General features: G+C 41.3%; 1 protein-coding gene across 1 annotated transcript in view; it reads left to right on the top strand.

Annotated features, from left to right (window-relative positions):
* SLC25A43 (solute carrier family 25 member 43) overlaps positions 1–15,116 on the top strand; it is a 56,354-nt gene extending 41,238 nt beyond the window's left edge. Inside the window, 2 exon segments of the mRNA XM_037822842.1 lie at positions 12,970–13,104; positions 13,838–15,116. Coding sequence (XP_037678770.1) covers positions 12,970–13,104; positions 13,838–14,035 — 333 coding nt within the window. The 3' untranslated portion in view covers positions 14,036–15,116.
* Positions 15,117–15,760: the final 644 nt, after the last annotated feature.

Raw genomic sequence — 15,760 nt, 5'->3', positions numbered from 1 at the left:
ATTTATCCTTTCTATTGTTTTTTTTGTTCTCTATGTCATTTATTTCTGCTTTAATCCTTGTTATTTCTTTTCTTCTACTTGGTTTAGGATTGGTTTGCTGTTCATTTTCTAGCTTCTTCAGTTGATCCATTAGTTCTTTGATTTTGGCTCTTTCTTCCTTTTTAATATATGCGTTTAGTGCTATAAATTTCCCCCTTAGCACTGCTTTTGCTGCATCCCATAGGTTTTGGTATGTTGTGTTCTCATTTTCATTCGTCTCTATATATTTAGCAATTTCTCTTGCTATTTCTTCTTTAACCCACTGATTGTTTAGGAGTGTGTTGTTTAACCTCCAGGTATTTGTGAATTTTCTAAGTCTCTGATGGTTATTGACTTCTAATTGTATTCCATTGTGGTCAGAGAATGTGCTTTGAATAATTTCAATCTTTTAAATTTATTGAGGCTTGTTTTATGTCCCAGCATATGATCTATTCTGGAGAAAGTTCCGTGAGCACTAGAAAAGTATGTGTATCCTGGTGATTTGGGATGTAATGTCCTGTAGATGTCTGTTAAATCTAATTCATTTATCAGATTGTTTAGGTTTTCAATTTCCTTATTGGTCTTCTGTCTGGTTGATCTATCTATAGGAGAGAGTGATGTGTTGAAGTCTCCCACAATTATTGTGGAAACATCAATTGCTTCCTTTAGTTTTGCCAATGTTTCTCTCATGTATTTTGTGGCACCTTGATTGGGTGCATAGACATTTACGATTGTTATTTCTTCTTGCTGAATTGCCGCTTTTATTAGTATGTAGTGGCCTTCTTTGTCTCTCAAAACATCCCTGCATTTGAAGTCTATTTTATCTGAGATTAATATTGCTACACCTGCTTTCTTTTGGCTGTAGCTTGCATGAAATATTTTTTTCCATCCTTTCACTTTCAATTTCTTTGTGTCCCTGTGTCTAAGATGAGTCTCTTGTATGCAACATATTGATGGTTCATTTTTTTGATCCATTCTGCGAATCTATATCTTTTAATTGGGGAGTTTAATCCATTTACATTCAACGTTAAAACCGTGAAGGCATTTCTTGAATCGGCCATCTTATCCTTTGGATTATGTTTGCCATATTTTTTCCCTCTCTCTATTAATATCCTTTATTGTACCCATACCGAATCTCTTTAGTACTGAACCTTTCTCCAAGTCTCTCTGTCCTTTCTTTGTTTCTCTGTCTGTAGGGCTCCCTTTAGTATCTCCAGTAGGGCAGGTCTCTTGTTAGCAAATTCTCTCAGCATTTCTTTGTCTGTGAAAAATTTAAGCTCTCCCTCAAATTTGAAGGAGAGCTTTGCTGGATAAAGTATTCTTGGCTGGAAATTCCTCTCTCTCAGAATTTTAAATATATCGTGCCACTGCCTTCTCGCCTCCATGGTGGCTGCTGAGTAGTCACTACTTAGTCTTATGCTGTTTCCTTTGTATGTGGTGAATTGCTTTTCTCTTGCTGCTTTCAGAACTTGCTCCTTCTCTTCTATGTTTGACAGTGTGATCAGTATATGTCTCGGAGTGGGTTTTTTTGGATTTATTCTATTTGGAGTTTGCTGAGCATTTATGATTTGTGTATTTATGTTGTTTAGAAGATTTGGGAAGTTTTTCCCAACAATTTCTTTGAATACTCTTCCTAGGCCTTTACCCTTTTCTTCCCCTTCTGGGACACCAATGAGTCTTATATTCGGACGTTTCATATTATCTATCATATCCCTGAGGTCCATTTCGAGTTTTTCAATTTTTTTCCCCATTCTTTCTTTATGCTTTCATTTTCCATTCTGTCATCTTCCAGGTCACTGATTTGTTGTTCAACTTCCTCTAGTCTTGTACTATGAGTGTCCAGAATCTTTTAATTTGGTCAACAGTTTCTTTAATTTCCATAAGATCATCCATTTTTTTATTTAGTCTTGCAATGTCTTCTTTATGCTCTTCTAGGGTCTTCTTGATTTCCTTCATATCCCGTACTAGGGTCTCATTGTTCATCTTTAGTTCTTTGAGTAGCTGCTCTAGGTGTGTCTCTTCTGGTCTTTTGATTTGGGTGCTTGGGCTTGGGTTATCCATATCGTCTGGTTTTTTCATATGCTTTATAATTTTCTGTTGTTTTTGGCCTCGTGGCATTTGCTGACCTTGATAGGGTTCTTTTAGGCTTTGTAGACCAGTTGAAGTCCTTATCTCTAATTTATCAGATCTACAGCTTCGTGGAGTACACTTTCTCTAACTAACCAGCAGGTGGCGTCCACGAGCCACCTGTTCTCCACAAGCCAGATCTCCCCTGCTTAGCCTTTTGGTGAGTGGGGGAGTGAGTCTTGTGGGGCCCAATTGGTGTCCCAAGCTTGCGTGTGTAGTTGGTGTTGCCTGCCCTGTATGTGGGGCGGTTTTCTGGGCAGTCGGGGAGGGGGGGTGGCCCTAACAATCAAATCTCCCTGATGATCCTAGAGTTTTAAAGCTACTGCAATAGTCTAATCCTTCAGTTCAGTCCTGCCACAGTTTGTCTCTGCCACTGACCCACAAGTCTTTGGTATTGGCGTATGGCTCCTGAGACTTGCAAGTGGGCCCCTCTTCCAGGCTGTGCACCCCGGGTCCTCTGTTGTCCTATGTCACAGGTGAGTGCCGTCCCCCCAGGGCAGTTCTGGGCTTCTGGGCTGTGTAGGGAGGCTCCCAGTCTGCTCAAATGATGGCTGAATGGGGCTTTGTTAATTCACACTGCTCCACCTTCCCAGCTCTGTGACAATCAGCTGAGGTTGCAGGGAACGCTAATGTCCACGCCCAGTTTTGTGGTGTGTGCCTGTTATTTGAAGCACTTCCGTCACACTGGGTTGTCTGGGGCAGCTCTGGGCTATGGGGCTGGCGATGGGCAGGAGTGTTTCCTGTCCACCAGGATGGTGGCTGTGAGCAGACACCCCCCTTTTCTTGGTAAGTTGTGGTGTTTAGTGAATTTTCTCAGCCACTGGATTATTGCCTTTTGTCTCAGAGCTCTCTTAGTTCTGCTCTTGACTTGACGTGCCCAAATTGAAAGTCTTTGAAGCTTTCTGTATTGGGCTTCTTAGAGTAATTGTTTTAGAAAAAGAAAAAAGGATTAAAAAAAAAAAAAAGGGCCTTCCTCAGAGATCTAATGGGTTATTGAAATGCTAATAGACAAAGCAACCAGGGCCATTAAGGAAAGGTCCACAGGGCAGAGAGATCAGCTTTTCTTCGGGATTTGCATATGCGCCTCAGGGCCTGAGCTTGGGCCTGAGCTCTGCCCTTCCCCTTTCTATGTTCACCAGAACTCCAAAAATCCTCCGCTTTTATTTTGGAGTTTTTCGTGTTGTTTTTTTTCTATGCCTGTCTCCTCTCTGCTGGGCTGGCTGTTCTCAGATTCTCTGGTGTCTGGTCTCCGTTTATCTGTGGTTGGAATTTGGATCAGTAGAATGAGTTTCCAACAAGAGCTGCCACTGCAGTTCTCCCTTCTCCTTCTCGGAGCTGACAGCCCCTCCTCCCACGTGACTGAGCCTGGCAGGGAGGGACGCGGGTCTCCTGGCCGCAAAAACTTACAGATTTCGCTGATCTCAGCAGTTCGACATTTTCATGAGTGTTGTATGGAGTATGCCCAAAGACAGATTGCTCTGTGGTGTCCAGTCCACGCAGTTCCTGGCTTTTTACCTACTTTCCTGCAGGAGTAACTAAAACATACAGCTCACCAGTCTGCCATCTTGCCCCGCCTCCGACCCTGTATTTTTAAAGTAGAGAATGTTGATCCTTCAAGCTGGATTAAGGTGGAAAGATAGAACAAACATTCATATAAAATAAAGAACTGTGATACCTCCTTAATGTGCAGGCCACTAACCAAACATTTTAACCACTCAAGGCTGAGTAAGCAAATTCATAATATAAATAGCATGACTTTGGGGATTGTAAAACTTTTTGCCAAAAGAAGCTGCTTTTAAACCTTGTTGAAATATCTATTTACTAATAATAATGGCGAACATTTTTGAGTACTTACGTTCCTGGCACTTTCCACTGCCTCATTTCATGGTCACAGCAACTCTGAGAGATTTCACTATCCTCATTTTTTTTTTCTTTTTTTAATTAAATTTTATTGAGATTATTCATATACCATACAGTCATCTAAAGTGTATAGTCAGTTGTTCACAGCACCATCATATAGTTGTGCATTCATCATCACAATAAATTTTTGAACATTTTCATTACTCCAAAAATATATTAAAATAATAATAAAAATAAAAGTAAAAAAGAACACCTAAAACATCCTGTCCCCCATCCCACCCCATTTTCATTTAATTTTTGTCCCCATTTCTCTATTCATCTGTTCATACGCTGGATAAAGGGAGTATGAGCCACAAGGTTTTTACAATCACACAGTTAAGCGCTATAAGCTATATAGTTATATGATCATCTTCAAGAATCAAGGCTACTGGGTTGCAGTTGAACAGTTTCAGGTATTTCCTTCTAGCTATTCCGATACACTGAAAACTAAAAAGGGATATCTATATAATGCATAAGAATGACCTCCAAAATGGCCTTTTGACATTGTTTGAAATCTCTCGGCCACTGAAACTCCATTTTTTTTCATTTTCTTCCTCCTTTTGGTCCAAGAAGGCTTTCTCAATACCACAATGCCAGGGCCAGGTTTATCCCTAGGAGTCATTACCTACTTTTACAGGCAGACTTACACCCCTGGGAGTCATGTCCCACGTAGGTGGGATGGCAGTGAGTTTACCTGCCGAGTTTCATCCCCATTTTTGATATAAGGAAATTGAAGCTCAGGGAGGTTAAGGAACCACTTAAGGTCACACAGCTAGTGAGTGGAAGAGATAAGGATTCATATCCAAATATGGATGATGCTAAAGCTCATGCCACTGCTCAGGCTTTTGCAAACCACTCGGCTGTGCATTAAAGCAGGGCCTGAAAACTTTCTCTACTAAGTGGCCTTTCATTAACCTAGCTTCAGTTATATATAATAAGTAACATCTTTTAAAAATTTCAGACTTCACTAATTTAGATTACCTTCCCACCCCTGCCACACACACACACACACACACACACACACACACACACACACACACAAGTTGGAATTAGTGACAGTATTGTATGGTTTATTGAATATCTCACTGGGAATAGTTATTTACTGACGATGTGTAAAGGAAAGGAGGTTGAGTCTGAATGGTGCTAGGGGAAACACTTCAAAGTGTGGGGGAGTTCATAAGAGACACTAAAGTCTACTTTGGGGCAAGAGGACCACTGTCATTGTCAGGGCTACACAGCAACAGGTAGTCAGGTAGTGTGTCCTGCAAGGGCACAAGTTACAGAACTCTCAGGTACAGCACAAGTTGTGATTTTGAATCTCGGAGCCTAGAGGCCAAGATTAGGGAGTCACTGGAAGCAAGATCCTGGAGTGAAGATGGCAGTAGACCAGGAGGCTTCTAGTTCTGCCTGTGCTACACACGAGCTGGAGGTTTTAGTTGTCACTTTTCCACTTAGAGTCTTGCGTTTTCATCTGTCAAATGAAGTAATTGGACTGGAAGATCTTAAGGTCGCTTTCAGATTTCTGCATCTTTGGTTTGGGGGTTCTTGTTTATCAGGGCCTCCAATAGGGTAAGCTGCAGATCCAGGAATCAGAAGGAGAAAAAGAGCCAGGTTTCATGGTCAGAGACAGCAAAGATCAAGAGTCCAGAAGGCCTCACCTTCTTGGCAGTTTGTTTGAATCATTAAAATTGAGTGTAAGCACCAAGTCTCTGATTGCAATTTGTTCTTATAGTCTACAGATTTTTATGGAGGATGGAGAAGAGAGCAGCTCTTCTCCATCAGAGATCTCACAGTTTCCTAGAGGACAGAGACAAGAAACAAGTAACCGTACCAGAAAAGAATGCAATGTATTGATTACTAACTGAATGACCTTGGTCAAGTCACTTAACCTGTCCCAGAGGCTCAGTTTCCTCAATTGTAACATGCACATAAGCAGTCAATAAATGTTAGCAGCTATTTATTATTAGTAGTAATAATATTATTATGGGTAATATTTTGTACTATGCTATTGCTTCTTTATAGCACCTACAAAATGTTGTTGCGAGGATAAGAATGAAATAATTTGAATTTTGATATGTTTTCTAAAAAGATGCTACATTATAACATTATATTGTATAGGTCTTGACATTGTTGCAGAAAATTATGTCAAATGCTTTAAAAATTCTGGTTCAAAGTATGGATCTTCCATATGATCTGGCATTCCCATTATAAGGTGTATACTCAGAAGAACTGAAAGCAGGGATCCGAACAGACATTTGTGCACCAATGTTCATAGTGGCATTATTCACAATTGCCAAAAGATGGAAACAACCCAAGTTTCTGTCAACAGATGAATGGATAAACAAAATGTGGTATATACTTACGATAGAATATTATTCAGCAGTAAGAAGGGACTGTATGGATGAACCTTGAGGACATTATGTTGAGTGAAATAAACCAGACACAAAAGGACAAATATTTTATGAGCTCACTAATATGAGCTAATTATAATAAGTAAACTCATAGAGTTAAAATATACAATATAGGTTATAAAGAAATAGAATGTGGGTAGAGATAGGGAGTGGATACTTAATGTGTGCAGAATTTTTAACTAGGTTGAATTTAAATGTTTGAAAATGGGTAGAGGAGATGGTAACACAATATGGTGAGTGTAATTAACACTGAATTATGTGTGGGATCGTAGTTGAAAGGGGAGGTTTATTGTTGAGTATGTCACTAGAAGGAAAGCTAGAGGTTAAAACATGGGATTGTATAACACAATGAACCCTGTGTGGATGACAATGGTGATTAACAATAGTTAACAGTAATATTTTAATATTCTTTCATTGACAGTAATAAATGTACCACACCAAGACTAAGGGTCAATAACAGTGGGGGATAAGGGGTATGGGATGTTTTAATTTGTTTGTTTTGAGTAATGAAAATGTTCTAAAATTGATTGTGGTGATGAATGCACAACTGTGTGATGATACTGTGAACCACTGATTGTACACTTTCAATGGACTATATGGTGTGTGAATATATCTCAATAAAACTGCTTTAAAAAATTCCAGTTCATTCCTGTAGTGAGCATTTTATGCATTCTTACAGCAAACATTTATGTGCTGCAGAAGGCACTAGAAATACAGAAATTAAGACCCAGTCCTCAAAATAGAGCATACAGACCACTAGGAAAAACAGACATGTAAATCAGACATTCCAGTACCGTTGTGAAAGAGGCTTCCTTGAAAGAGTTGTCTATATTCACCATCTGCAATCTCTCTGTGTCTCTTGAATCCACTCCAATCAGGCTTTTGTGCTCATCACCCAGTAGAAACTTCTCATCTTAAAGTGATCAGTGACGTCCATGTCTCTAAAGCCAATGGAATATTCTCATTCCTCATCTTACCTGACCACTTAGCAGCTCACCACTCCCTCTTTCTTGGCACACTGCCTTCACTTAGCTTCCAGGACACTGCACTCTCCTCGTTTTCCTCCTACCTCACTGCCTGCTCCTTCTCAGTTGTCTTTGCTGGTTCTACTCTTCCCCCTGACCTCTAAGTGTTCGAGTGTCCCTGGTCTCAAGCCTTGGACTCCCCATGAGCTCATCTGGTCTCCTAGTTTTAAATACCATGTTTGAGCTAATGTCCCTGAACCTGTCTCCTGAACTCTGAACTGTGTAACTAACTTGATGTCTAACAGGCATCCCACAATTGAACTCCTGGTGTTCTCCCTTCCTCCTGCAAAAAAAACAAAAACAAAAACAAAAACAAAAAACCCACCAACCTGCTTCTCCCTCAGTTTCTCCCATCTTAATTAACAAAACGCACCCAGTTGCTCAGGACTCTTCTCTTCCTCTGACACCCACATCCAATCCATCAGCAAATCCTGTTGACTCTATCTTCAGAATATATCCAGAATCTGACCACTGCTCATGACCCCACTACCAGCTTCCCAGTCCCAGCCTCCATCATCTCTTGCTTAGCTTATTATAGTACTCTCCTAACCAGTCTCTATCCTTCTACCTTTCCCCCCACCCTTGAATCTTTCTCAACACAGCAGCCAAAGTGATCCTGTTAAAATATAAATTAGATCATATCATCCTTCTGTTCACATCCCTCCAGTGACTCCCTGTTTCAGGAAGTAAAAGCCAAACTACTTACAATGGTCTATTGGCCTTCAATGATCTAATTCCCTTTGACCTTTCTAATCTTATCTCCTATTACTTCCTCTCCTTCATTCCATTTCTGCCACAATGGCTTCCTTGTTTCTCCAACACCACAGCCACATTCCTGCATCAGGGCCTTTGCAGATATCTTTACCCTTCACTTCCTCACTTCTTTCAGAGCTTTTCTCAAAAGGTCTTCTTGGTGGGGGTGTTCCCTGACCACTCTAATTAAAATACCAGTGCCTTCCAGGAGCTATCTAAATCTTTACCCTGCTTTTATTTTCTCCAAAGCACTCACTGCCTTTTAATTATGATATCATTTACTTATTTATTTTGTTTATTTGCCTGCTCCTTCCCCAACCAGAATGTCAACTCCATGCAAACAGGGATTTTTGTCTTTTTGTTTTGCTGCTGGGTCCTCAGTGCCTGGCACATAGTAGGTACTCAATAAATATTTGAATAAATGGTCTTCAGAGGGGATAAGGGAAGCTAATGGGAGTACAAAAATAGAGCTAAGCAGCACAGTCAGTGTGGTTAGAGTGAATGATGCTTTTAATGCTAGAAAAGTTGTCATTGAAGGGCCTTGTATGTCATTCTAAAGAGCTTGGATTTCATCCTATAGTTGGTGGAAAGTCAGCAAAGGAGTCAGTGGTCCAAATTGAAATTTTAGAAGCTCATTCTGGCTGCAGTGTGAAGGGTGAATTGGAAAGGGGCAAGACTGGGTCCAGGCAGCCAGTGAGAGACTATTGCAGTAAGATAATGCATGAGAGCCGAGAAATACCAAGATGATAAATTGGTAGACTTGATGGTTGATTGGATAGGGCAGTAAGGGTGTGAGCAAAAGGAAGGACCCCCAGGTGTCTGGCTTGGGGGCAGCTGGTTGAATGGTGGTGCCAATTCACTGAGATAGGAAACACAGGGGAAAGAATAAATTTGATATGGCCAAGCGATAGGCCACAATGGGTTCTAGGTATGTTGAATTTTGAGGACCTGTGTGCTTTCCAGGTGGTATATGAAGTGCAAAAAGAAAAAAAAAAAAGAAGGAAAAGGGAATGGTAATGGAGTAATGGAGATGGGAAGTTAAAAAATGTACAGTGTTCCTATTTGGATGTCTAGGAGGCATGTAGGTGCTTGGGTTTGGAGCTCAGAGGAAAGGTCAGGCTGAAGACAAAGATTTGGGAGTTATCTGCCTGTGGGTAGTGTTTAAAGCCATGGATATAGTTAGGATTGCTTAGAGAGGGTGTTTAAGCTGAGGAGGACAAATAGCTGCTGTTAGCAGTGCCAAATGCTGCTCCCAAAAATTCAGTAAGAAAATAACTAAAAAGTTTCTGTTGGATTTGGAAATTAGGAGGTCATTGGTCACTGGCCAGAATCAGTTATGTGGACCAATGGAGACAGAGGTCAGATTGCAATGAGTAGAGCAGCAAACAGGACATGAGAAAGTAGTCAGCCAGTGTAGACAGCTATTTCAAGAAGCTCAAATGAAAAGGGCATCAGGTGTCCCTCAATAGGTGGATAGAGAAACTGTGGTATAGCCACACAATGGAATACTACTCAGTAGTAAAAAGAAACACACTATTGATACATGCAACAATTTCAGTGAATCTTAGAGGCGTTATGCTGAGTGAAAGAAACCAATCTCAAAAGTTAAACTACATTGTTCCATTTATATGACATTCTCAGAAAGGCAAAACTATAATGATAGAGACCAGGTCAGTGCTTTGCAGGAGTTGGGGTGGATGGGGAGGATGTGACCACAAAGAGATAGTCCAAGAGAGGTTCGGTTTGTTTTTATTTTCATTTTTGGTTTTGGTTTTTTTGGAGGGATGGTAGATGAGGGAACTGTTCTGTATCCTGATTGTGGTGGTGGTGGGCACATGAATCTACATATGTGTTAAAATTCATAGAACTATATTCCCAAAAAGTCAGTATTACTGTATGTTAATTTGAGAATGAGAGCTTGGGCAGTGTGCTGGTTTGGATATATTATGACCCCAAAACACCATGTTCTTTGATTCAGTCTTGTGGGGGCAGATGTATTAATGTTGATTAGGTTAGAATCCTTTGAGTGTTTCCATGGAGATGTGACTCAGTCAACTGTGAGTGAAATGTTTGGATAATTTCCATGGAGATATGGACCCCGCCCATTCAGGGTGGCTCTTAATTAAATCACTGGAGTCCTATATAAGAAGCTCAGACAGAAGGAGCTTGCTGCTGCAGCCTAGAGAGTAACATCCTGGAGAAAGCCCTTTTGAAACCAGAACTCCAGAGCAGATGCCAGCCACGTGCCTTCCCAGCTAACAGAGGTTTTCCGGATGCCATCAGCCATCCTCCAGTGAAGGTACCCCATTACTCATGTGTTACTTTGGACATTTTATGGCCTTAAGACTAACTGTGTAACCAAATAAACCCCCTTTTATAAAAGCCAATCCATTTCTGGTGTTTTGTATAACAGCAGCATTAGCAAACCAGAAAAGGCAGTATCTGAAGGGCAAAGTTAAGATTGGAGAAAGTAGTTGTTTTTAGGATGAGAGAGACTTCAGTTTATGCACTTGCTATGGGGTAAAGTCAGGGCTCTTGGGAAAGGTGCCCAGGTTCAAAGGTGTGGGATCCAGGGCACTGGTGAGAAGAAAAGATGTTTGTGCAAAGAAGCAAAAGTTGAGGCCCCATATGAAATCTGTTTTCCCTATGAACTAGGAGGCATTGAGAGGTGTGGCAAAGGTGTGGAAGAGCTGCTATTAGGAGTGCGAAAGGGTCCTGCTGAGGTTAGAGACCAGGAAGCTTCAGTGGCAATGATCTGCCCTTTTGTGTATTTGTCTTCAGCAGCTTGGAGCAGAGAAGGAGTTTGTGGGGGTAAGGACAAGACAAGGGGCAAGGAGCAAAAAAAAAAAAAAGAGCTGCAAGGATGAAAACAGAGGAGTGGGAAGCCAGCATCGAGATAAAGGAGAGGGCAAGTGACTACGGGAGTTAACAATAAATAACGGGAATAAGGGAATGAGGGAGTGGGATGAATGAGGACACTGTCAGAGCAGTTCTGAAGTGTAAGATTTCAGAAGGTGACACATAGGACTAAGAAGTTGAGTAAATTCAGTAGCCTTGATTCTTGAAGATGATTCTAAAACTATGTAGCTTACATGGTATGAATGTATGATTGTGAAAACCTGGTGGCTCACACTCCCTTTATCCAGCATATGGACAGATGAGTAGGAAAATGGGGACAAAAATTAAATGAAAAATAGGGGGTATGGGATGCTTTAGGTGTTTGGTTTTTTTTTTTTTTAACTTTTTATTTTTATTCTTATTTTTTTGGAGTAACAAAAAGGTTTAAAAATTGATGATGGTACTGTGAACAGTTGACTGTACACTGTGGGTGACTATGGTATGGGAATATAGCTCAATAAAACTGAATTTAAAAAGAAAGAAGGGATTTGACTGATATTTGACATCCTTTCTACATAATAGTAATAGCAATAATAGCTCACATTTATCGATCCTTACCCAACAGTGCCAGACAGTGCTAAGTGTTTTACATGCATTATCTCATTTATTTCTCACAACAGACCTATGAAGCAGGTACCATTCCCATTTTCTAAATATGGAAACTAAGGCTCAAGAAGGTTAGGTAACTTGCCCAGGATTACATAGCCAGGAAGTGAAGAAGCCAGGACTAGAAACCAACCTGCTGACTCCAGAGTTTATGTTCTTCTTACTGTTATCCTATCCTACCTCTCCTACATGGGAGACACTTAAGAAACAAACCATAGTATGGGCATGGCTCAATGTAAATTCATCACCATTTCCAAAAACCAGCTCTGAAGGGATGTTCCCCTCATAGTGGACAAGTAGTGTCAGTTTCGCATAGAGACAGTATTTTAAAAAGTCATTTCATCTGCTCATGCTCATAAAGTTGGTTTTCTAAAGGACAAAAAAGCAAGTTAATTTCAGAGACGGATCTCAATTCTTGTGATAACAGGGTTCAATCCAGATAATTGTAGGATGGTGATGAAATCTAGAGGGTAGTTGAAGGAGTGGGTGGCCAAGATGGTGTAAAGGTGAAGGTCACTGAAGTTGAGGTTCAGAAACCGGGTTGTTTTTATGGGTGCTGAAGTTACCTAAGATGATGGTGAGGCTGGAAGCGGGTGAGCCACCAGGTGTCACAATCTTTGATGAAAGTGGAAGAGTGACCAGGAGGTCAGTAGATGAGAGCAATGACAAGGAGTATGGTTCACAACAGACATGATGAGAATTTTTGGCATGAGAGGTGAAGGAAACAAGGTCTGAGAACAGCAACGGGAAGCTGGAACAATGCTTCCATCCCTCCCCTCCCAGCCCTGTGGCATCTATGATGTGGGGAAATGAGCAGCTCCCACTTAGGAACTTCACAGGGAAGGGATATGTCCGGGGAGTCTGGATCAGGAAAGATAAGGAAGCCATGGGGCACTGAAAAAGGTTAAGGGCATGGGAATGTGTTTATCATGTCCAGAGGGCATGGGATGGGAGGTAATGCACATGTGAAATTGAGTCTGTCCCTGAATGGCTGCTTCCTTCTGAGCAGAATAAACCACAAATATGTGAATGGGGGGGGATCATGATTTTACTGCATGTTAATATTCGTTCTAAGCCCATGGAACTAGAAGAACCCAGTGGCAGCAATTCTTTACCATCATCTGGGCCAGGAGGATAGCATCCAGGGTCCAGAGTTGACCCTGGCAACTTTGACTAGAACATTTATTTCCTGGTGATTAAAGTGCCTCAACTCACCTTCTATTTCCTACCAGGAGCAGAGTCCCTATCTTCCCAATTGTGGAGGAGTAGACGTCCACTTCTGAGGAGCAGTGGACTGCTTCCGGCAGATAGTGAAGACCCAAGGGGTGCTGGGACTCTGGAATGGATTGACAGCAAACTTACTCAAGGTGAGAGAGTGGAGAGTCTCCACCTGCTTCCCTGCCTCTTCCAGTTCTGCCCTCTTCCTTTGTCACCCCACCTCCAGCCCCTAGAGTTTGTGTGGAAACATCCTCACTGGCACTGATGGTAGCACGAGGCCCACAAGAGCAGATTAGCTGTCAACCCTGAAAGGGGAGGGGGCCTGTGCAGTGTTGCACTGTCTTATACCCCATCCCAGAGAAGCTGACAATTTCGTTTAGAGGTTCCTAACACGGGGAATCATGAGCTCCTAAGGGGAACCTAACGCCCCATCCTAAAATTGTTTCCAAAATGTTTATGTATGCGCATATGTGCCCCTCTCTCAAGAAGAAGGTCCTTAGCTTTCATCATAGTCCACAAGAACTCCATGACCAAAAATAAGTTAAGAAATCCAGACTAACTTTGCACCAGTTGTTATGTAAGTGATTCCAATCAGGCAAGTATATGATTGTCTGCGTTCATATTAATCCAGATCCAGTGTTTCCTTGGGTTGTGCCCTTCAATCATTCCTCATTCCTCTCCCTCACCCCCACAGTGTGCCAGCTTTCATTCTACCACGTTCCCTGCTTCCACCAAGAAATACCATGTTATATTGTCCACAGTGTTCACTTCAGTTTGCCCTGACCCAAGTTGATTGCAGATGCATTGACATTTTCTTTTTAAGAATTATGTTAATTCTTCAACTGCCTTAACACAGTTTTCATTTCCCTTTTTTTTAAACAGATAATTCCATATTTTGGAGTTATGTTTAGTACCTTTGAGTTCTGTAGGAGAATCTGTCTTTACCAAAATGGTTACATCCTGTCTCTGAGTTATAAGTTGACCCCAGGGGTGGATCAGAGTTTGCAGCCCCAGGAATTACGAGAATTAAAGAAGTTCTTCAAAACTGGGAAACTCAAGTCTAAAAAACCAACTCTGTAAAACTGAGTAGAACAAGAAGTGTTGGGATCCTAGATAAATGTCACTTCATAATTGTGCACATGTGGAGTGCTGAGACGGTCCTCCTGTCTGCTGCTCTTGGTAATGAGAAGGTCAGCCTTCTACCACCTCTGAGCTCCAAACTGATGTCCCTGCAAGCACCTGCACCATGGGAAGGTTTCCCAGCACTACTGTCTCCTGATGGTATTCCACAGGATTTTATAGCCAAAGCTTAGCAGTAATAAAATATGCAATTCACATTCTGAATAGAAACATGGCACTCAAAGCAACTTATGGTTGAAGTGGAAGTAGCACAGCAGATACCACATCATGAGCTCAGCCTCATGGTCACGGTCCAGGCAAAGCTTGCACTAACCAACACAGGCCTAGTTCCCCTCAACTAGGCCCAAGGCTTCCCAATACAGTGGTCCTTGAATGCATAATCTTTGCTGACTACTGAGTGCACCTACCACAGTATAAATTATGCCTTATCAGAAACTAGATGAAAACTTGTAACATTTCAAAGTTATCACTATCATAATAGGGCCATCCTCTTTTATTTAGATTTGCAGCATCCCAGACTTAGAATCTTGTATTTCAGGGAGGCAGCTTTTACCATGACTGCTTAATTATGCCCCAAAAGTCCTTCTTCTGATTGAATTCATATACAGTTCAAGTGGCCTAAATTCTCTGCATTTTTAACTGGTTTGGCAAGCCTAGACTGAAAATGAATTATTTAGACAACTTAAGTTATTCTCACAAGATGTTCCAGTTGCCCAGAAAGGATCAAATGGAACATTTGATCCACATACATACCAAAAAATATGTAACTGAACAAAAACACTCCAGGTTAATCATCTGTACTAGAATTTTTAAAAATAAAATTTGGGGATTGTTCTACCTTGAGGATTCTACATAAACTTTATATAACTGTACTTTTTGAATAGTGCCTATCTATGCATTAAAAAAGTATCAATATTCTAATATCAAGTTAATTCATATATAGAAAGGGGGTTCAGAAAGTTGAAAGTATTATTTCTTATTAAATTTTCCAAAGAAAAGTGATGTCAGTCATTTATTACAAATCAGACTTGTAAAAACTATGATTAAATATATGCTGGTCGGAGAGGCGGGGCAAGATGGCAGACTGGTGAGCTGTATGTTTTAGTTACTCCTCCAGGAAAGCAGGTAGAAAGCCAGGAACTGCGTGGACTGGACACCACAGAGCAATCTGACTTTGGGCATACTTCATACAACACTCATGAAAACGTGGAACTGCTGAGATCAGCGAAATCTGTAAGTTTTTGTGGCCAGGGTACCAGTGCCCCTCCCTGCCAGGCTCAGTCCCGTGGGGGGAGGGGCTGTCAGCTCCGGGAAGGAGAAGGGAGAACTGCAGTGGCAGCCCTTATCGGAAACTCATTCTACTGATCCAGACTCCAACCATAGATAGACTGAGACCAGACACCAGAGAATCTGAGAGCAGCCAGCCCAGCAGAGAGGAGACAGGCATAGAAAAAAACAGCACGAAAAACTCCAAAACAAAAGTGGAGGATTTTTGGAGTTGGTGAACACAGAAAGGGGAAGGGTAGAGCTCAGGCCCTGAGGCTCATATGCAAATCCCAAAGAAAAGCTGATCTCTCTGCCCTGTGGACCTTTTCTTAATGGCCCTGGTTGCTTTGTCTCTTAGCATTTCAATAACCCATTAGATCTCTGAGGAGGGCCCTTTTT

The sequence above is a fragment of the Choloepus didactylus genome, chromosome Y, assembly GCF_015220235.1.
Source record: "Choloepus didactylus isolate mChoDid1 chromosome Y, mChoDid1.pri, whole genome shotgun sequence".
Classification (NCBI taxonomy): domain Eukaryota; kingdom Metazoa; phylum Chordata; class Mammalia; order Pilosa; family Megalonychidae; genus Choloepus; species Choloepus didactylus.
Note: the sequence above shows the minus strand (reverse complement) of the source record. Positions and strands in the feature narration are given on the sequence as shown.